General features: G+C 43.0%; 1 protein-coding gene across 1 annotated transcript; it reads right to left on the bottom strand.

Annotated features, from left to right (window-relative positions):
• Nucleotides 1–6,274: 6,274 nt before the first annotated feature.
• Nucleotides 6,275–22,478, bottom strand: LOC128373232 (NACHT, LRR and PYD domains-containing protein 3-like). The gene is made up of 10 exons (XM_053333524.1): nucleotides 22,448–22,478; nucleotides 19,670–19,746; nucleotides 15,117–15,399; nucleotides 14,383–14,489; nucleotides 12,288–14,089; nucleotides 12,004–12,177; nucleotides 11,088–11,261; nucleotides 10,647–10,820; nucleotides 9,089–9,135; nucleotides 6,275–6,864 (listed from the first exon to the last, which is right to left on the bottom strand). The coding sequence occupies exons 1-10, from the start codon at nucleotides 22,476–22,478 to the stop codon at nucleotides 6,275–6,277; spliced, it is 3,459 nt and encodes a 1,152-aa protein (XP_053189499.1).
• Between the last annotated feature and the right edge of the window lie 766 nt (nucleotides 22,479–23,244).

Genomic DNA, 23,244 nt, shown 5'->3' on the forward strand with positions numbered 1-23,244 from the left:
TTTCTGTTTCAGTTTGTTGGTTTCCTCTCTGAGTGTTTTATTGTGTTGGTTTGTTTCCAGCGAAGCTTCACCTGCAGATAGAAGATCGTTCGTCAGTGTTCGTGTTTTGCCGATAGAATAAAAACCCAGTTGACATGTTTTGTCTTGCGTTTTGTAATAAACCTTTCAAAAGAGTTTTTATTTGTCTCTCTCTCTCTGCGTGTTTTAATGAGTTTGAATCAAGATGGAGGGAAGGAAGGAAAGAAGGGAGGATGAACAGATAGAAGGAAGGAAGGACAGATGGAGGAAAGGAAGGAAGGACAGATGGAGTAAAGGAAGCAAGGAAGGACAGATGGAGGGAAAGAATGAAAGGAGGAAAGGAAGGATAGATGGAGGAAAGGAAAGAAGGAAGGACAGATGGAGGGAAGCAAGGACAGATGGGAGGAAGGAAGGACAGATGGAAGGAAGGATAGATGGAGGAAAGGAAGGACAGATGGAGGGAAGGAAGGACAGATGGAAGGAAGGATAGATGGAGGAAAGGAAGGACAGATGGAGGGAAGGAAGGACAGATGGAAGGAAGGATAGAATAAAAACCCAGTTGACATGTTTTGTCTTGCGTTTTGTAATAAACCTTTCAAAAGAGTTTGTTTCTCTCTCTGTGTGTTTTAATTAGTTTGAATCAAGATGGAGGGAAGGAAGGAAAGAAGGAAGGACAGATGGGGGAGGGAAGGATAGACAGATGGAGGGAAGGAAGGACAGATGGAGGAAAGGAAGGAAGGACAGATGGAGGGGGAAGGAAGGAAGGAAGGACAGATGGGGGAGGGAAGGATAGACAGATGGAGGGAAGGAAGGACAGATGGAGGAAAGGAAGGAAGGACAGATGGAGGGGGAAGGAAGGAAGGAAGGACAGATGGAGGAAAGGAAGGAAGGACAGATGGAGGGGGAAGGAAGGAAGGAAGGACAGATGGAGGAAAGGAAGGAATGAAGGAAGGACAGATGGAGGGAGGGAAGGAAGGACAGATGGAGGGAGGGAAGGAAGGACAGATAGATGGAAGGAAGTAAGGACAGGTGGAGGAAAGGAAGGAAAAATGGAGGGGGAAGGAAGGACAGATAGAGGACAGGAAAGAAGGAAGGACAGATGGAGGAAAGGAGGGAAGGACAGATGGAAAGAAGGAGGAAAGGAAGGACAGATGGGAGGAAGGAAGGACAGATGGAGTAATGGAAAGAAGGAAGGACAGATGGGGGGAGGGAAGGAAGGACAGATGGAGGAAAGGAAGGAGGGAAGGAAGGAAGGACAGATGGAGGGAAGGAAGGAAGGACAGATGGAGGGAAGGAAGGAAAGAAGGACGGATGGAGGAAAGGAAAGCAGGAAGGACAGATGGAGGGGGAAGGAAGGACAGATGGAGGAAAGGAAGGAAGGAAGGACAGATGGAGGGAAGGAAGGACGGACAAATGGAGGGAAGGAAGGAAAGAAGGACGGATGGAGGAAAGGAAAGCAGGAAGGACAGATGGAGGGAGAAGGAAGGAAGGACAGATGGAGGAAGGAAGGAAGGACAGATGGAGGGAAGGAAGGACAGATGGAAGGAAGGAATGAAAGGAGGAAAGGAAGGATAGATGGAGGAAAGGAAAGAAGGAAGGACAGATGGAGGGAAGGAAGGAGGGAAGGACAGATGGAGGGGGAAGGAAGGAAAGAAGGACAGATGGAGTAAAAGAAGCAAGGAAGGACAGATGGAGGGAAGGAAGGACAGATGGAGGAAAGGAAAGCAGGAAGGACAGATAGAGGGAAGGAAGGAAGGACAGATGGAGGAAAGGAAAGCAGGAAGGACAGATAGAGGGAAGGAAGGAAGGACAGATGGAGGAAAGGAAGGAAGGAAGGACAGATGGAGGGAATGAAGGAAGGACAGATAGAGGGAAGGAAGGAAGGAACGACAGATGGAGGGAATGAAGGAAGGACAGATAGAGGGAAGGAAGGATGAACAGATGGAGGGAAGGAAGGACAGATTGAGGAAAGGAAGGAAGGAAGGACAGATGGAGGAAAGGAAGGAAGGAAGGACAGATGGGGGAAAGGAAGGAAGGAAGGACAGATGGAGGAAAGGAAGGAAGGATAGAATAAAAACCCAGTTGACATGTTTTGTCTTGCGTTTTGTAATAAACCTTTCAAAAGAGTTTGTTTCTCTCTCTGAGTGTTTTAATCAGTTTGAATCAAGATGGAGGGAAGGAAGGAAAGAAGGAAGGACAGATGGGGGAGGGAAGGAAGGAAAGAAGGAAGGACAGATGGGGGAGGGAAGGAAAGAAGGAAGGACAGATGGGGGGAGGGAAGGAAAGAAGGAAGGACAGATGGGGGAGGGAAGGAAAGAAGGAAGGACAGATGGGGGGAGGGAAGGAAAGAAGGAAGGACAGATGGGGGGAGGGAAGGAAGTAAGGAAGGACAGATGAAGGGAAGGAAGGAAGGACGGACAGATGGAGGGAATGAAGGAAGGACAGATGGAGGGAAGGAAGGAAGGACAGATGGAGGAAAGGAAGGACGGACGGACAGATGGAGGAAAGGAAGGAAGGAAGTAAGGAAGGACAGATGAAGGGAAGGAAGGATGAACAGATGGAAGGAAGGAATGAAAGAAGGAAGAAAGGAAGGACAGATGGAGGGAAGGAAGGACAAGGACAGATGGAGGAAAGGAAGGAAGGAAGGACAGATGGAGGGGGAAGGAAGGAAGGAAGGACAGATGGAGGAAAGGAAGGAAGGAAGGACAAATGGAGGAAAGGAAAGCAGGAAGGACAGATAGAGGGAAGGAAGGAAGGACAGATGGAGGAAGGAAGGAAGGAAGGACAGATGGAGGGAAGGAAGGAAGGACAACTTTATACTAGTTTTAAAAGCAGCATCAGGTTAAAACAGCAGCAGATAAATTCAGACTGAACTAAGCGTCTCCGCAGCAAGACAGCATGGAGGTCGCAGCAAGACAGCATGGAGGTTGCAGCAAGACATCAGGGACGTCGCAGCAAGACAGCGTGGAGGCCGCAGCAAGACAGCGTGGAGGCCGCAGCAAGACAGCATGGAGGCCGCAGCAAGACATCATGGAGGTCGCAGCAAGACAGCATGGAGGCCGCAGCAAGACATCATGGAGGTCGCAGCAAGACAGCGTGGACGTCGCAGCAAGACAGCGTGGAGGCTGCAGCAAGACAGCGTGGAGGCCGCAGCAAGACAGCATGGACGTCGTAGCAAGACATCGTGGACGTCGCAGCAAGACAGCATGGAGGTCGCAGCAAGACATCGTGGAGGTCGCAGCAAGACAGCATGGAGGTCGCAGCAAGACAGCATGGAGGTCGCAGCGAGACATCGTGGAGGCCGCAGCAAGACATCGTGGAGGTCGCAGCAAGACAGCATGGAGGTCGCAGCGAGACAGCATGGAGGTCGCAGCGAGACATCGTGGAGGCCGCAGCAAGACATCGTGGACGTCGCAGCAAGACATCATGGAGGTCGCAGCAAGACAGGGTGGAGGTCGCAGCGAGACATCGTGGAGGCCGCAGCAAGACATCGTGGAGGTCGCAGCAAGACAGCATGGAGGTCGCAGCGAGACAGCATGGAGGTCGCAGCAAGACAGGGTGGAGGTCGCAGCGAGACATCGTGGAGGCCGCAGCAAGACATCGTGGACGTCGCAGCAAGACATCATGGAGGTCGCAGCAAGACAGGGTGGACGTCGCAGCAAGACAGCGTGGACGTCGCAGCAAGACAGCATGGAGGCCGCAGCAAGACAGCGTGGAGGCCGCAGCAAGACATCGTGGACGTCGCAGCAAGACATCGTGGACGTCGCAGCAAGACATCGTGGACGTCGCAGCAGGACAGCGTGGAGGTCGCAGCAAGACAGCATGGAGGCCGCAGCAAGACAGCATGGAGGTCGCAGCAAGACAGCGTGGACGTCGCAGCAAGACAGCGTGGACGTCGTAGCAAGACATCGTGGACGTCGCAGCAAGACAGCGTGGAGGCCGCAGCAAGACATCATGGACGTCGCAGCAAGACATCATGGAGGCCGCAGCAAGACAGCATGGAGGCCGCAGCAAGACATCGTGGAGGTCGCAGCAAGACATCGTGGAGGCCGCAGCAAGACATCGTGGAGGCCGCAGCAAGACATCGTGGAGGTCGCAGCAAGACATCGTGTACGTCGCAGCAAGACATCGTGGACGTCGCAGCAAGACAGCGTGGACGTCGTAGCAAGACATCGTGGACGTCGCAGCAAGACAGCGTGGAGGCCGCAGCAAGACAGCGTGGAGGTCGCAGCAAGACAGCGTGGAGGTCGCAGCAAGACAACGTGGAGGCTGCAGCAAGACAGCATGGACGTCGCAGCAAGACAGCGTGGACGTCCGAGTTACACCCAGTTCAATATAATTAATATATTAATAAAAGATCAATACGAGAAAACTGCATCAATTGACAGCATCCCACACCACCGGTGTCCACCAGCGGGTTCGGGGATCGCCGCCCCGACAGGCACCGACCACCTTGCGGCCACAGCTCTGGTCGGCCGCCTTAACAATGGAGGCACGGAACATGGGTATTTTAGTTACACGTGTAATGAGAGACCTCAAATCGTCTGCTGAGTCTCTCGACCTGCCTCCTTCCTTTATATGGAGCTACTTTACACTGAGGACTACTTTACTTTACCTTTTTTTCTTTTACATTTGTGTGTGAGAATGAGAATACTTGCTGTCTTATCAGGATTAATACAGGGTTGATTTCATTTTACAGATGAGACATCTACACAAAGCACATCTAGTTACAAGTCCACTGTTAGAAGTCATCACCGTCTCACAGACTGAAGCTGTTGTTTCATTACTGAGAGACAGATTATAAACTGAGTGCTGAGCAGTGATAAATGTGTAGCCACGTCTCGACTCCCTGCCTGCAGTGAGGGGCTTCTCGTTTTATATTCAGTAAACAATAGATGAAACTTGTAAGTTTGGAAGAGCGGTGAAGGCAAAAAGAAAGGGGTCAACAAAGTGCTGATCAGTCAAAGTTCTTTATTTTTCTTTTCAGCAGTGGAGTAGATGCAGCATATTTACAGTGCAGATGATCTCGGCCAAAACCATTGAAAATAAATCAAAACTGAAGAAAAACAAAAAACAAACAAACTAGAAAACAACTCTACATGGGGTTGGGCCCCTTAAATTTGGGCCCCTGGCAGTGGACAGCCACTGTGGCCTGCTAGTGCTAGCATGGTCTGAACTTCTGGAAGAACTGCCAACTCTTGTTCATATAAACAGTAACTCCTCCAACAATTACACAATCAATCAACTTATAGCAGCAATTTATCCATTACCCAATAGATAATAATAAGTGAAAAAATATAAACATTTTGAAAGAGGAAACATGATTTCAAACTGCTCAAAATCAAAATATCCCCAAACCTCCCCTCTATCTATACTATATTTGTCATATTCCCAAAGGACCTTGACCATAAAAGGAGTCCAAATGGACAGGGACTGGTTTGGCAGTTCCTTGAGAAACAAAGATTAATCAAATAAAAAGTTGTTGTCAGGCAAACTTCCTGAAACCTCCAGTGTCTGTGTGACTTCGGCACCAATACACAAACAAAATAACACAAATGAATTTACAGGTTTCAACCTTAATCTGTACTGATCATCAAACAACCCAGACACAGGCTATATGTGGTTTCTCTTACTGCTGTCATAAAGCAACACATCCCCACAGTTTGCTGTCAATGAGCCCAACTCCTGGACAAGTGACTGAGGTACATAAGCACTGTGTGTTGGAGTTTATGGGGCATCCCAAAGCTGATTAAAAGTGAATACAAATGGAAATAAATCTACTTTGACATGTCATCATTGTCACTTTATATTCTGCCAGTTTGTCCAAATGTTCCCTCATCTGCTTTTCTTTTGATGAGCTTCCAGTAGCTGGATGCTATGAGGCCTGTAATATAACATAATAGGACATACTCACAAATGAGTTTAGTCAGGTTTAAGTAAACACTACAAACTCTAAACCTGCATTGCTGGATTTATCCATTTTTAAGATTACTATAAAGTCTTGTCCAAAAAGCACCTCATGATAAATCTAGTAATTTTCTGGGCAGACCTCCTCTCCTTGATGTGAGATGCCAAAATATATCAATTAATAATATATTAGTGAAATAGAGGAAGTGGAGGTGAAAGGAAGGGCAAAAGATGAGGTGAGGGATCTGAAAAAATGGCAGAAGATGAGGCAGCAGTTCCTCACAATTTTAAGTCAGTCTGTGGTTGCAGGTGATATGACATCTGTTGCTTCTGTTCAGTATGAGGTCATTTAAGGAGACTGTTCCTCCAACAGAGAGCACAGAGACACTGAAGAACCATAACTGACAGACAAGATGCGGAACCTAAACCCAAACCCAGCATACAGAGGCTGAGTGAATGTGGTGTTGAAGGTGTGGAGGTGGATCAGTGTGTCAGAGGAGACTCTAAAGAAGGACAGAGTGCCAGCAGGACAGTCCACATACACTGCTACTCTGTGAGAGACAGAGGAGGAGGAGGAGGAGGAGGAGGAGGAGGAGAGTATATGTGTTTCTGTGTTATTGTGGCAGGCAAAATAACCACCAGCAGAGCACCTCAGACTCCAGGACTGATCATTCCTCCCAAACACACAGTCAGCCCTGTTTCCTCTCCTGCTGATTCCTCTGTAAGTCACTGATACATGAACCTCTCCTGTCCACTCGACCTCCCAGTAACAGCGACCAGTCAGACCATCTCTACACAGCAGCTGAGGACAGCGATCAAATCTGTCTGGATGATCAGGATATGGCTGCTTCTCCCTCACATGTGTCATCTTCTTGTTGTTGTCAGACAGTTTGAGTTTTCTGTTTGCTGTGTTTGGATCCAGTTCCAGTTCACAAGCGTCTGAAAGAGAACGATACACAGTACAGCAGCAGTTATTGATCTGTTTGATGATGACATCATCATCTTCAATAAGAGGTGAATGAGTGATTTCACAGCTTGAATATGGTTGAATGAATGTTGAATGTGTGCTGCTTTGTTTTCATGAATCAAGTGAAAATCACACTTACACTTCCTCAGAGCTGATAACGACCATTCGACTCTGAAAGGAGAAGAAGGCAAACATGTATTCAATCACTCTTATGGACTTACATGGTTATAAACATATTCACTGATATTTTAAAATAAAGCCTGACTATGTCTTAATACAGTATAACTGCACTTTTCTGCTAAAAGATGCCAGTAGAAACACATGAAATATTTTTATTACTCTAAAATCCTCAATGTTTAATCCATATTTTGAGATACATAGGTCACCATTACACTATGTGCCCAATGAACTCTGGGTTGATGACATACAATGGTTGCATAGAGGTGACTGTGCTGCTGAAAAAGGCATGTAATCTCTCTTAGCAGCTGTCCAGTGATAAGAAGAGAAAGAAGTGGAAGGATATAACTTCCGACAGAGTGGCGGCTGGGTACTCTCTTCAGTCCTGATGCGTTTGAATCATTTAGTCGACCACAGCTGTTAAAGGAGCTAATGGCTGCTGATGATGACTAAAACCAAATGCAGTGCCTGAAATTTGTGACAAGTTTAAAGTGGTCCCACTAACTAGAGGACTGATGGGTTTTGTCAGTCATTTTGGTGGCAGGGTCTGTGTCATGGGAGTTTTGGATAATGTAACAGTGCAGACTGATTCCTCTGTTCTGTACAAACATACAAATCCTCTTAGTAAGGTTAGAACTACCAATACTTTGGCCACATCCACCATAGCACAAAATGTTGCCTCATGTAAAAAGGAGATAGCAGTGCACACACTGATGTCACAAGCTGAAAACTCTGTTTTGCTCCTAGTTTATGCTGCTATAGGCCTAGACTGCTGGGGGACTTCCCATGATGCACTGAGCTCCTCGCTCCTCCTCCCCTCTCTATCTGTTCATATTCATTTACTATTACTGCATGGTAATAACTTAACTTCTTCCCTAGAGGTTTTGTGCACATCAGCACTGAAAACAGAGTTTCTGAATATCTTCAGCCTGGAAGGATTTTTCCAAAACATCTATTTTCGGTGACCTAAAACATAATTGCATTTAGGCAAAAGGCCAAAACATAGAAGAAAAAAAAACACCATGTAAATGTGTATAAGGGATTAGTTAAAAAGTGGAGGTGGGGGTGAAAAGGAGGGGATAAAGAGGAGGGAACAAAGCAGGGGAGAAAGATTAAGCCAAAGAATAGGTGGAGGAAGTGAAAAAGAACAGAGAGGAATAAAAGACAAGGTGGAGGGAAAGAAATAGGACTTGAAAGAGAAATAGAGGAAGAGATTGTGGAGAAAGAAAAGTGAAGAAATTGAGAAGAGGGGAAAGTAGTTGGAAAAATGACAGAATACATGGTGGTAGCTTCTTACATTTTCAGATCAGTCTGAGGTTGCAGGTGATCAGATGTCTGTTGCTCCACCAGAGGGCACAGAAACACTGAACCAGACCAGAGCCAGAACCCAGCACACAGAGGTTCAGTGAATGTGGTGTTGAAGGTGTGGAGGTGGATCAGTGTGTCAGAGGAGACTCTGTAGAAGGACAGAAAGCCAGCAGGATAGTCCACATACACTGCTACTCTGTTAGAGACAGAGGAGGAGGAAGGGATACGTGTTTCTGTGTTATTGTGGCAGGCAAAATAACCACCAGCAGAGCACATCAGACTCCAGGACTGATCATTCCTTCCAAACACAAACTCATAACTGCATCCTCTCCTGTTGATTCCTCTGTAAGTCAGTGATACATGAACCTCTCCTGTCCACTCGACCTCCCAGTAACAGCGACCAGTCAGACCATCTCTACACAGCAGCTGAGGCCAGTAATGAAATCTGTCTGGATGATCAGGATATGGTCGTTCCTCCTTCACAGAGGTCACCCTCCTGTTGTTGTCAGACACTTTGAGTTTTCTGTTCACGGTGTCTGGATCCAGTGTGAGTTCACGGAAATCTGAAAGAGAACGATAAACAGTATAGCAGCAGTCATTGATCTATCATCTGTTTGATGATGACAACATCATCTTCATCCTCAGTAGGATTTTAATGAGTGATGTCACACGCTGCTTTGTTTTCATGAATCAAGTGAAAAACACACTTACACTTCCTCAGACCTGATGCCAACCACTGGACTCCAGCAGGCTGCAGGCTGAAAGGAGGAGAATGCAAACACTCAGTCATTCTTGGGAACGTATGTTGTTGTTATTAACTGATATTTAAATAAAACATATATTAATCCGTAACATACAACAATACCTGACAGTATCACTTCAGAAGCTTTTTCCAAAAAGCCCAGTGGGGAGTCATTTGAATTATACCATCCCCATCTGAGTATCTCCACCCACCAGGTAAAGAACTATCTACCATTTCTTTCAAATACAATGCAAGCACTTTGTAAAAATAAAGATAACTGCTCTGTTGATGAGTTCAAAGATCAGCACAAATCACTACTTGAGCCCCCAGCCTCAGAGGACTGAAGCTGAGTGGATAAAGTTTTGTTGGCGAGTATTTTGAATTGCCTTGTTGTAGAAATGTCCTCCACAAACAAACTTTCCTTTCCATTTCATATTTTCCTAAAGGTGAGCCTACATAAAGGATAAAATAATTTCTGAATTACATCATCTTGCTCACATCAACATGTGGACTGGAGGAGCCGGATTCAAACCACTGATAATTTGTTTGGTGGATGACTGCTCGACTTTACAACCACTTCCATTATAGAGCAATCATGAGGATACTTCAATCCACATTGTCACATATAGAACCTCTAAGAAGCTCTCAATAGGACATGTTGTAAATAACTCATTACAGAACTTTGGTCCCAATTCAGGGGCTGCATCCTTCGAAAGACGCATTTGAAGGCCGATTACGTCACAACGCCACACAAAGGCTGTACCAATTCGAAGGCTCCTTCGAATGCAACCTATAAATGTAGCCTTATTTTTCCTCTTTTTGGAGGGCACATTGCTACTATCCTTCGTGGCCTCCCATATCCCAAAATCCTGTGCACGCTACTGCTCAGTCCTGGAAAAAAAATTGGCACTGACGGAGCCGCTTCTCCTCTTCCTCCAGAACAGGGAAGATTAAATCAAAAATTGCTCTGGCTTAATAACTTTTAGATTTTGTTGGCATAGACGCCTTTATTAATCAGTAGATCGACAGGAAACATGGGAGAGAGGGGGGTGACATGCAGCAAAGGACCTCCGATCGGGATTCGAACCGGGGTCGGCTGCGTATGTGGCATGCGCTCTAACCACTCGACCACCTGCGCGCCCTTAATAACTTTTTTAAACTTTCTTTCTACTCTTTCACTTCCTTTTGCCTTAGACCTTCCCTGGCCTGAGCAGCAGAAATCGTGACGTAAGGGTGAGAAGGGTGAGGGAACATCTGGTGATGCAACCAGCAAATCCTCCATCATCCTCCATCCTCCGTCAACAACGGTTGATGCATCCTTCGGAGGTCCCTCAGAAGGAGTCGCCTCAAAGGCTGCGTCCTTTGAAGGATGCAGCTCCTGATTAAGGACACAGCTTTTGTCTCCTTTGTAGGGACACGTTTTTGTTTTTGTACATACACACACCACCCCCTCCAGAGTCAGTCACCATACATGAGAGTGTCCACCTGTCTGTCCATACCTGAGAGTGTCCATCTGTCTGTCCATACCTGAGAGAGTCCAGTCTCCAGTGTGGATCATCCAGTCCAGCAGACAGGATCTTCTCTCCTGAGTCTCCTGGATGATTGTAGCTCAGGTCCAGCTCTCTCAGATGGGAGGGGTTGGAGCTCAGAGCTGAGGCCAGAGAAGCACAGCCTTCCCCTGTGATCAGACATCCTGACAAACTGAATTCACAAAACATATTTTTAAGTTATTTTTTTACAGAGTGTTACCAAAACACATTTTGTGTATTCTTCCCTAATTAACATATAGAACACTTAAAACGCAAGTTAAGATTCTTTAAATGATTGTGGTATTACATATCTCAGAGGAAGAAACAAATTAAAAATATGTTAATGGGAAGTATCTCACAGAGTCTAGAAACAAGCTCATGTCAACTACTCCTGTAAATCAGGAAACCTCATAATTTGACCAAATTAATAAATCCTGACCTGAGAGTTTCCAGTCTGCAGTCTGGACTCCTCAATCCGACAGACAGCTGCTTCACTCCTGAATCCTGCAGGTTGTTGTTACTCAGGTCCAGATCTCTCAGACTAGAGGACTGGGAACTGAGAACTGAAGACAGAGCTGCACAGCTTCTGTCTGTGATGTTACATATATTCACTCTGACGAGACAATAATCAAAAAAGGAGAAATGTCATTATTATTAAAATTTGATTAGTTAGAATAGAATATAACTTTATAGTCCACGATTGTGGAAAATTGTCTAGGCTTAACGATAACAGAAATACAATTGACAGAAATTACATAAACATCATAGAGTCCATAAAATGACATAAAATCATTCTTAAAATGCATCAAATACATAATACATAAAATATGTAAGGTATAAAAATAAAAGTGTATCACAGTCCCTGTGTGCGTACTGATTATTTGGAAGTGTTTAAAATATTAATTGCATTTGGGATAAAAGACTTCTTATAAGTATTCTTGGCTGCCAAAGGAACTCTGTAGCGCCTCCCAGAGCTCAAAAGTTCAAACTGGTCAGAGATAACATATCTCAGCTTGCATTTAAGCTTTAAGGAAACCGAGTTGGATTTTAACAGTTAAACTGAAATATAAACCGTAAATCTAGACAATAAGCAGCCAAGCATTGCTAAATACAGTAATGTGTAATCTGAGCAATGACTAAAAAGTTAATTATGATTAACTCTAGAATAAATAGTGAAATTACTGTTTCAAATCACATGATATCAAAGTATTATAGGCTTCTTCAGATAATAATATAGTTTGTGTCTTTGCGATGAACAGAATATTGAGTTGAATCAGAAACCATCTGATGGAATTTAAACCTTGACATAATGAAATATGTCAGATCATTAAATACAAACTGTAAGTCAATCAGACCTGAGAGTTTCCAGTCTGCAGTCTGGACTCTTCAGTCCAACAGACAGCTGCTTCACTCCTGAATCCTGCAGGTCGTTGTTACTCAGGTCCAGATCTCTCAGATTAGAGGACTGGGAACTGAGAACTGAGGACAGAGCCTCACAGCTTTCCTCTGAGAGGTTGCAGCCACTCAGTCTAAAGAGACAAAAGAAAGAAAAAAACAAGTAGTAAGCTATTTCTTTTTGTGTTCTGTTAAAAAGACAGATTATTCAGGTTATGAGGAATAAATCCATCTGTGCACCTACAGGGCTTTCTTGGAGTTTTTAACCACTGGCAGCAGCCCCAGAAGAGCCTCTTCTGAAGCAGAGTATTTCTTCAGGTCAAACACGTCCAGATCTTTTTCTGATGACAGTAAGATGAAGGCTAAAGCTGACCATTCAGCAGGAGACAGTTTCTGCCTGGAGACTCTTCCTGATCTCAGGTACTGTTGAATATACTCCACTAGAGAACGATCATTCAGTTCATTCAGACAGTGGAACAGATTGATGCTTCTCTCTGCAGACACATTCTCTCTGATCTTCTTCTTGAGGTACTTGACCGTTTCCTGATTTGCCTGTGAGCTATTTCCTGTCTGTGTCAGCAGACCTCGTAGGAGAGTCTGATTGGTCTGCAGTGAAAGACCCAGGAGGAAGCGGAGGAACAAGTCCAGGTGTCCATTTGGACTCTTTAAGGCCTCGTCCACAGCACTCTGGTAGAGACATGTCCCTGCAGATTCTTGATTAGTTTCAGACTTCTGGGATTTTGTTTGTTCTTCTGCCAGCAGATTGACTCCAGACTTGATGAATGTCAGATGGACATGAAGAGCAGCCAGAAACTCCTGAACGCTCAGATGGACGAAGCAGAACACCTTGTCCTGGTACAGACCGCTCTCCTCTCTAAAGACCTGTGTGAACACTCCTGAGCACACTGAGGCTTCTCTGATATCGATGCCACAGTCTGTCAGGTCTGATTCATAGAAGATCAGGTTGCCTTTCTGCAGCTGCTCAAAAGCCAGTTTTGCCAGAGACTCAATCATCTTCCTGTTTTCTTGGTTCCAGTGTGAATCTGTCTCAGCTCCTCCATGATACTTGACATTCTTCAGTTTGGCCTGAACCACCAGGAAGTGGATGTACATCTCAGTCAGGGTCTTGGGCAGCTCTCCTCCCTCTCTGCTTTTCAACACATCCTCCAGAACTGTAGCAGTGATCCAGCAGAAGACTGGGATGTGGCACATGATGTGGAGGCTTTGTGATGTCTTGATGTGGGAGATGATGGTGCTGGCCTGCTCCTCATCTCTGAATCTCTTCCTGAAGTACTCCTCCTTCTGTGGGTCAGTGAACCCTCTGACCTCTGTCACTATGCCAACACACTCAGGAGGGATCTGATTGGCTGCTGCAGGTCGTGTGGTTATCCAGAGGCGAGCAGAGGGAAGCAGTTTCCCCCTGATGAGGTTTGTCAGCAGCACATCCACTGAGGTGGACTCTGTAACATCAGTCAGGATCTCAGTGTTGTGGAAGTCCAGAGGAAGTCGACACTCATCCAGACCGTCAAAGATGAACACAACCTGGAACTGTTCAAACCTGCAGATTCCTGCTTCTTTGGTTTCAGTAAAGAAGTGATGAACAAGTTCCACCAAGCTGAACTTTTTGTTTTTCAGCACATTCAGCTCTCTGAAAGTGAATGGAAATGTGAAGTGTATGTCCTGGTTGGCTTTGTCTTCAGCCCAGTCCAGAGTGAACTTCTGTGTTAAGACTGTTTTCCCAATGCCAGCCAATCCTTTTGTCATCACTGTTCTGATTGGTTCATCTCTTCCAGTTGAGGCTTTAAAGATGTCTTCTTGTCTGATTGTTGTTTCTGGTCTGTCTGGTTTCCTGGATGCTGTTTCAATCTGTCTGATCTCATGTGCCTTGTTGATGTCTCCAGTTTCTTCCATGATGATGTAGATCTCAGTGTAGAACTCCACTAGAAGTTTTGTGTTTCGGGCTTTTGTGATTTTCTCAAACAAATACTGGAATTTCTTCTTCAGCTTGGATTTGACTTTATGCTGACACTGGGCAAGAATCTCTGAATGAATAAAAGAGTGACAACATTAATGAGAGAGTAGATCGTTAGAGTAGGTTTGAGTAATTTTTTTGATAAGCTTGCACCTTTCTGATTTATCAGTCAGTATCTGATTAATATGTTGTTTGTTTTGTGGTTAATTACGTAACACCAAAACACCAAAAAATCCTCCTGAATTTGAGGATTGTTTTAAGCTTCCTCTCCAGTACTCTCACACTGCTTTCTGACATATCCTAGATCCAAATAGTAGTCGACAGGCATGGTTCACAACTGCCAAGTGACATTGAAGAGGTGTGTCACCCAAGACAGCATAACAATGTCCAGAGCCTTCAACATCTCAGGACAAACCTCATCCACATCTGGCATTTTACCACTGTGGTCCTCTTTGACTACCTTAGTAACCTCTACTGGACAAGACCACCAAACATTTCAGGGTCAGGAGTTTGTGAAAGTATTACTTCCATTACTGGGCAATATCGTCAGTCTTCTTGTTAGACACTCTGTTGAATTGACTTCTCCATGTTTTGTTTTCTTGACTACAGCAGCTACAGTCCTTCAGGCCTTCCAATACCCTAAAAGACTTAAAACAGACAACCTTCTGGACAGAAGTCAAGACAACTGCTCCTTCAATGGAGGCTTTGAAAATGGCCATTAAAATTCCATGTTCCAAATCCCCCCTTCATCATATAGCTAGGAAACTAGGCTGCACTATATTGACGGTGATGTCTGTAACATAGTGACATACAGTACATCAAGGTAAAAGATATGTTTAGGTGGAAGATGAAGAAAACTATTGGGCCAGATTTGGCTCCATATCATGGGATTAATTTGCCTTGGGTGACCAGAAGCTATTGTCCCTGACTACAAAGCTCCAATTAAGGGTGATTCCCAACATAAACCAGATTTCTTGATATAGTGAGGGAAGTTTCAATGTGTGCACTTCTACTTTATCTGTTGTTACTGCCATGTAAATGACCTCATCACAGTCTAAAAGTATTTTGTGATGTAACTATATTCCTTTTTTCAAAACGTACCTGTAGGTTCAAAAGCAGGGCTTGATAAATTCTTCACTAGTTCATTCTGCTCTATCTTCTCCAAAACCATTCTGGCCACTTTAATAGTGTATATACAGTAGTTCTGGACCATCTGATCCACTGTGTCCATTCTGTCAGCATTCTCCAGTCGACACCTTCGGATTGTTTTGAAGCCTTCAAGGATCTTCTGCTGCAGGTACCACTTGAACTTTTTAAAGTCCTCAGCTCCTAAATCCTCCAAAGTTTCCAAGAGCAATTCTTTAGGTGTGGCCATTTTTTCTCCCTGTAAAGAACCAAACAAGACTATAGAAAAAAATTGCTTTTCTGAATATAAAAACATTTCTTTAAAAAAAATCAGACCAAGTTTTGTTCATGATGCCACCACCACCATGCTTCATGATGCCACACCACCACCATGCTTCATGATGCTGCCACCACCACCATGCTTCATGATGCCGCCACCACCACGCTTCATGATGCTGCCGCCACCACCATGCTTCATGATGCTGCCACCACCATGCTTCATGGTTCTGCCACCACCACCATGCTTCATGATGCTGCACCACCACCACGCTTCATGATGCTGCCGCCACCACCATGCTTTATGATGCTGCCACCACCATGCTTCATGATGCTGCCACCACCACCACGCTTCATGATGCTGCACCACCACCACGCCTTATGATGCTGCCACCACCACCATGCTTCATGATGCTGCTGCACCACCACCATGCTTCATGGTGCTGCCACCACCACTATGCTTCATGATGCTGCCACCACCACCATGCTTCATGGTAGGGATGGTGAGTTTGTGGTGATGTGCAGTTGACCTTAGAGTCTCCCACATGCCTTTGGGTGAACTCTAGTCAATATTTATTGAGTTTTCTTCGACAGTGGCTTTCTCTTACTTATATTTTTCAATAAGCTTTTCTCTGAGTGTTCTTTTGTCTTCATGGTGTAATTGTAGCAGGAATACTGATGAACCAGTGACTGGACCTTCCAGACACAGGTGTTTTTATATTACAATCACTTGAGACAAATTCACTGCACTCATGTGATATCCATTTCACTATTTGTGAGACTACTAGCACCAACTGGCTGACCTCTGTTGAATTAGGTCAGTCATTTTAAAGGGGGTGAATATTTATGCAGTTAATGGGGGAATTAAAATATCATGAAAAGGAAAATCTTTCCAATAAATGAAGAAAGTTGTTTATGGTCCAGGCATGAGATGTAGGGTAGATTAGGATAATGTGGGACACTGTTTGCAATTCTGACTTATTAATCATATTTACATATTAATCCATTATCCTAAGCCATTATATCAACACCTAAAATCATTCTGAAATCCCCGAGATGTTTCCTTGTTAAATCAGAAGACAAGTTTTAGACATTCTACTCAAAAGGAAAAAGGCATATATATTAATATTCCTTGTGTCAAATCACTTCAGAATTAGTAGATTTTATAATGTGGCACACTCATTTTTTAGGTTTAGAAATACTTTTGAAATACTGATTTGTACAAAGCAGCCTTATCTGCCAAAGCCTTCTGGAATGTGCATGCCCATATTAGGTCATTTAATTTAGTCGGTCTACATGTTGTTGTTCTTTTTGCTTTGTGCATCAGATTGTTAAAAAAAATAGTAGCCTGTATGTTCACATGTGTAATGTTAAACAATATAATTTACACAGTTTGCATGTTCTAGTTAGCTTTAGATTAACTGGATAGAAAAAGTCCCACATTACCCTAATCCACCCTACCAAATATGATCAAACCTTTTATAGATGACTCTGGTCGGATTCTCACCTGCTGAACTCTTCACATCACTTTCCACCTTTATGAGCCTCTTCCGTCCAGCTGTCAGTAATCATCTGGTCTGAGAATCAGTGTGACGTTAAAACAAGTCTAACCAAACTATATCCACTCCAAACACCTGGTTGTGCGCGTTTTAACCAACCATTTATTTTATCCCGTTTTAAACGTCTCCTCAAATTTAATGTTTACCACACGCTCAAACCCGGAAATAACCGCAGTCCCACCCATCCGGTCACTGATAACCACTCAGTCTCTCAAGCCCTGAGCAGGTAGAGAGGAAAATGAAGGTGTACAGATTTACGACTGATCAGCGACATCCAGTGGTCAAAATGAGTAACTACAATACTCTCAATATAACACTGTTGATATTAGTACATGCACTAATACTGACATTAATACTAATGTGGAATATTATTCCATATATCATCAATACTCATCAAAGTGTTGTCATCATGATGTCATCAATACTGATCAGTACATATTGATCATAATAAGTGTGACTTGTGTTAGACATCAGTGTAATGTAGTGTTGTAGTGACTTCGTGTGACCATCGGAGGACAGTAAATCATTCCATATCATTACCTTTAGAGAGATCAGTATCACTATAGACTTCAGTACCTCAAACTGTACTACAGAAAAGTACAAGTACTTCAAACTGTACTACGGTAAAGTACTAGTACCTCAAATTGTACTACGGTAAAGTACAAGTACCTCAAACTGTACTGCAGTAAAGTACTAGTACCTCAAACTGTAATACAGAAAAGTACAAGTACCTCAAACTGTACTGCAGAAAAGTACAAGTACCTCAAACTGTACTGCAGTAAAGTACAAGTACCTCAAACTGTACTACAGTAAAGTACAAGTACCTCAAACTGTACTACAATAAAGTACAAGTACCTCAAACTGTACTACGGTAAAGTACTAGTACCTCAAAACTGTACTTGAGTAAATCTCCTCAGTTACTTTCCATCAACTCAGATTTAAGATTTCTCCAACCTTCTATGGGATGCAAGAAAAAAAACTAATGAAGGTGTACTAGTACCTCAAACTGTACTGCAGTAAAGTACAAGTACCTCAAACTGTACTACAATAAAGTACAAGTACCTCAAACTGTACTACGGTAAAGTACAAGTACCTCTAACTGTACTACAGTAAAGTACTAGTACCTCAAAGCTATACTTGAGATCTCCTCAGTTACTTTCCATCAACTCAGATTTAAGATTTCAGATCTCCAACCTTCTATGGGATGCAAGAAAAAAACTAATGAAGGTGGGAGTTGTAGGCTTTGAGGACAGGAGTCTCTGCCTGATCCTCCCACTTCACCCTCACTGCACATGAGTTTACCAGGTTTGTTTGACTCACCAGCAGGTGGTGATCAGCTGACAGCCCTGCTCCTCTCTTTGACTGAATATGCTAGACAGCTGCAGATCTGCTGACATGATTACTGAATTGACCATTGATTATTGGCTCTAGCTGTTCTGGTGCCAGGTACACTTATCAACCACCTTATCAAGCATTTTGTTGGGTTGGTCAGTCCAATAATGAGAACACTCAGGTTCAGATCAGGCTGGCTGTTCTTTCCAATCATTATCTGCCAGGTTATTCTGTTGTTGCCTACATGTTTGTGTCCTGGTCTAATCAGGACAGTCATGTTAAAGTGCAGGAGAGCTGACAGATAGGTGCCAGGCTCTGTCACCTTTGTATCTGTAACTTATCTGTAAATCTCATGGAGTGACAGAAGACCATGAGACTCTGTGATGGTAGTTTTTTATAGTGTGTGGTTCAGCAGCACCTTGGTCTCTATGATCTGAGCGAGGCATTGGCTTCTCTTGATTTGTCTGTTTTTCAATTAATACTGTGACAAAACTCATTGAACAATGTGAGCAGCTGTGGTTAAAGTATTTCAGCTAAACATCAAAAGTAGATATTTTATTTATTATTTATTTATTTATTATACAGAAGATTGGCCCATGCTAGTGTTATATTATTATATTTTCCTATTGGATTACTATTTCTGATGCATTAACCTATAAGCAGGGTCATTTTATCATTACAGTTCTTAAAATCACTTTATATACTTTGAATTAATTTTATACTCACAGCTGTCAGATGAATCACTCCCTCCATGAAATTGGGATTTTACGATTGCAGTAATGTATGCAGGAAATCACTGCAGTTTCTGTAACAGTTTGCAATTTTATCATCTTTGAGCCCATTATCATGTTCAGAACATACATTCAAACATTGAAATATGGTTGTTTCTGTTTTATGTATTATGCTTTTTATCCATGGAAGTGATTACATATAACTTAAATGGTAGTTTTAAAATGTTTTCTTTTGAAATAATAGCATTATTTCCTTTGCTTGCCATTTCCCCAATGCGTGCAATTACACAGAAATAAGACTACAGAAAACATTGTAAAGTGTTTCATGATTTTTGAGAAAAACTGCAAAACACACAAACTCTGCAAGACCCTGGAGAGAGTGGTAAATTGTATTGGAGTGTAAATATAATGTAGAATAAAATAGAAATGATTAAAGTACAAGAAAATGAACTCACGTACAGTAAAGTTAATGTGTGTGAGTTGCGTGCTGTGTTAAAAGGATCAGAGTGTAAATCTCCTCCTCAAGTTCACTTTAATCTCATCACAGCTGCTGCTAAGAATATACACTCATAGGCACACACACACACTCACACACACACACTCACACACATGCACCTGCACACATGCACACCTGACCTGGCCTCAATCTCTGACCTTTGATCTCTGTGTGACTCAGATTCAGCTCCAGACCTTCACCTGACCTCCTCCCTGTTCACACAAGTTCAGGTGACGTTAACGTCAAGCTTCAGCAGCTCGACTCACACAAAGCATCTTTCAAATGGAAACACAAAGAGAAGATTTCACCCAGTCTCATAACACATTACACCTGCCAGGTTAAGTCTTATATATATATATATATAGTCTTATATATGGGAGAGTGTGGTTGAATGTATAAACTTTGTAATTGGAAAGAACGCATTGGTGGAAAATACCCAAAAGACTTTGTTGTAGCTCTGCAGGAGTCATTGCACTGATTGACTTTGTGCTTTTAGAAAGTAAAAGGTTGACTGCAGTGTTATGGAAGAGCATTAACATACACTCTATGAGGAAGTTGCAGCTCGCTTTGGAGAAACTGACTTGTATCGTTAACAGGAAAGACAAGAACTTGGAGTTTTTGGAAACTGTCTGGAAAGATTATTCTCTGCTGTTTGTTTTTTGTTTTTTAACTGAATTTTGCACGGATAGGTGGGGGGGGGGCAAATATGCACACTTTGTTGCTGTCTATGTTTAATATGATAAAACTCAATAAATCAATATTTCTTTTAATACTTTGAAAGATCATGATTTGTGGGTACCACCGAAAAAGCTGCGTTTAGACTCCTGTTCTTTTCTGACTTGCAGCTTTAACCTGATGTTCGTCACGTCCATCCAGATAATCTGATCTAATCTGAATTCTGCCCAGCTACAGGCAGAGAGGAGCCGTGTGATTGGCTCATCGACCAGGTGCAGGACCTCCAAATGAGATATAGAAACCAGTTCATTAACATGGTTAGTGTTTCAGTCATAGTTTAATCTTCCTTCTGAGAACTCTTTCCTTCAGGCTCTGTTGGTTCAAACTGTACTGTGAGGTTTATGATGAGTGGACAGTTTTGTGTGTTTTCTGTAAAAAGCATGAAAGAGAGAAATATTTAACCCTCCTGTTGTCCTTGAGTCAAGGAAGGAAGGAAGGAAAGAAGGACGGAAGGAAGGAAGGGAGGAAGGAAGGAAGGGAGGAAGAAGGAAGGGTGGAAGGAACGACGGAGAAAAGAAGGAAGGAAGGAAGGTAGGAGGGAGGGAGGAAAAAAGGAAGGGAAGGAGAAAGGAAAAGAGGAAGGAAGGAAGGAAAGAAGGAAGGATGGAAGGAAGGACAGATGGAAGGAAAGAAGGAAGGATGGAAGGGAGGAAGAAGGAAAAGAGGAAGGAAAGAAGGAAGGAAGGAAGGGAAGAAAGAGGGAACAGTCAATTGAGTGAGTCAATTTGACTCGGGAGGCTGACACAAAGGTTAAATGATCTGATAAACCCTCAGGATGAACCTCACTGTGTGATCCGGATGAACAGCAGCACATTTAAAGCACTAAATCTGCTCATATCTTATACACAGAACACTTAATACATCTATTTTGTCTATTTCAGCTATAAAGTATGATAGCGTTAGCAAATCTGTGTTCATTGCTCCAACATGTTATTTTTACATCAGCCAGGTCATCAGGTCTGTTTGCTAAGTGTCAGCTGATCACGAGTTTTATAACGATGGCATTATCATAACGTCCAATGGGTGTGTTTGTCTGTCTAGCAGTAAATGAATAATATAACTTTAGTATAACTTATGAGCTATGAAAGTTGTGTAGTTTCAGAGCTGCAGAGCGTCAGGTTTGAAAATGTTCACAGGAGACAGCTGAGTCAAACTGAGAAGCACATTTTACTGCATCATACATTTTAAATTGCAAGTACTGACTGTTCAAATCTGAGAAAAATACATATGATACTTTTAGTCATAAACCAAATATACTGTATATTGCTTAAAGTGCACTTTGAATTCAGCTGTGTGTATGTGTGTGTGTGTGTGTGTGTGTGTGTGTGTGTGTGTGTACTTGTATTCCTCATGTTGTGGGGACATACATCTGGGGACTCGCCTCTTTTCTAGGGACAAAAAACAAGACCCCATAATATAAATCATAAAATTGTTAGCATGAAGACTTGGTTGAAGGTTAAGGTAAGTCTCCACTAAATTAAATGAATGTAAGTCCTTGTAATGTCCTCTGAAGTGTGTGTGCACATGCAAAAGAAATGTTTAAACAGTTGTGCATATAGGACATCTGATAAAAACAGTCTGCTCTAAAGTTCAAACCAAACCTAACGCTGTGACTGCAGTAAACCTGCTGAACCTGGTTTCAGTTGAACTTTCTTCTGCTGTAGACGAATCAGACTGAGAAGAAATGAATGAGTTTAACTGCATCTGATGGTTAATTGATGTAAGTCTATGATCAGTAGCAGAGATTTCTTTCTGGTCATGCAGTTCACTTATTAGAAAAGCATCTTTCATTGTTTCTGTGAGGCTTCTGGGAACCTGATCCTCGTATTGCCATCTTTAGAGTAACAGGCACCTTATCTTTGGACAATATATATATTTGTTTGGAATGATAATTGCAAGAAATGTCGTCTTATAAATGTGGAAAATTGACTCTGTTTGAGCTTTAATTAAGGAGACAGAGGTGTGCAGTAAGATTTGGGATCCTGCATCTTGTTGTGTGTATTAACTTTCTTACTATGTTTGTAAACTGTAAGAAAAACTGCTCAGTATTAAATTTAATTCATGATTATGGTTATTATTAGTTTGGGTGTGCTGTGTTTAGGGCTGAACATATAGTATATTAAAATCACAGAATGTTTGAACTTGTCCTTTTAATGACTTGGACATGGCTCCACCCACCTTCGGGCCCCCCGCAGCCCCTCTGCGTCATGGCGCCATCATCTGACATCAGCAGAGTTAATCTGTTCCTCTGAGCTGATTAACTCCATTTATCTGCTCAGCTGCTGTTAACGACCGGCACACTTTAAAGCTCTGTTGTGTTCTGTGTTCAGAAAGAACAAAAAGCAAATGTTTGCCTCGCTTTGTGTGTTTGACCGCTGGACCGTTTGTGTTTAATCACCTCAAACAGCCACAATAAGGACACGCCGACTGTTTCTGTCTGTGTTCAGTTCAGCTTCTGAATGAACTCAGAACTCAGCAGAGACTCTTTCTGTCATTTCTCTGCAGCACGAAGCAGATTCATAAAGGAATCCTGGTCTCACCACATCACGTATGAATAACACGCAGATTTATTTTTCAGTCACTGAAAACAACCTATTGACCAAAGCCCTAACCCCCTTTTTACAGAGCTCCTCAGCACTGTAACCACTGACTATACATGGTATGTGATGTGCAGTGTTGGGGAGTAACGAACTACATGTAACGACATTACGTGATTTAATTACAAAATGTACATAATTGTAATCGGTTACATTACTCTAAGAAAATGCGTAATTAAATTACAGTTTTGCTTTTGGATATTTCCATGATTACAATTTTAGTTACATTTGAAAAATCGCTGCAAAAGCTCAAATTTATCACATACTGTAGTTTTTCTCCTTCAAAAACCGCAAGTTGGATCCTGATGCTTGTGATTGGCTGTCTCTGGTCATGTGCCATTCAGTCAGACTCAGCAACATGTCGGAGGTGCAGAAGAA

Source organism: Scomber japonicus, chromosome 14, assembly GCF_027409825.1.
Source record: "Scomber japonicus isolate fScoJap1 chromosome 14, fScoJap1.pri, whole genome shotgun sequence".
NCBI classification, from domain to species: domain Eukaryota; kingdom Metazoa; phylum Chordata; class Actinopteri; order Scombriformes; family Scombridae; genus Scomber; species Scomber japonicus.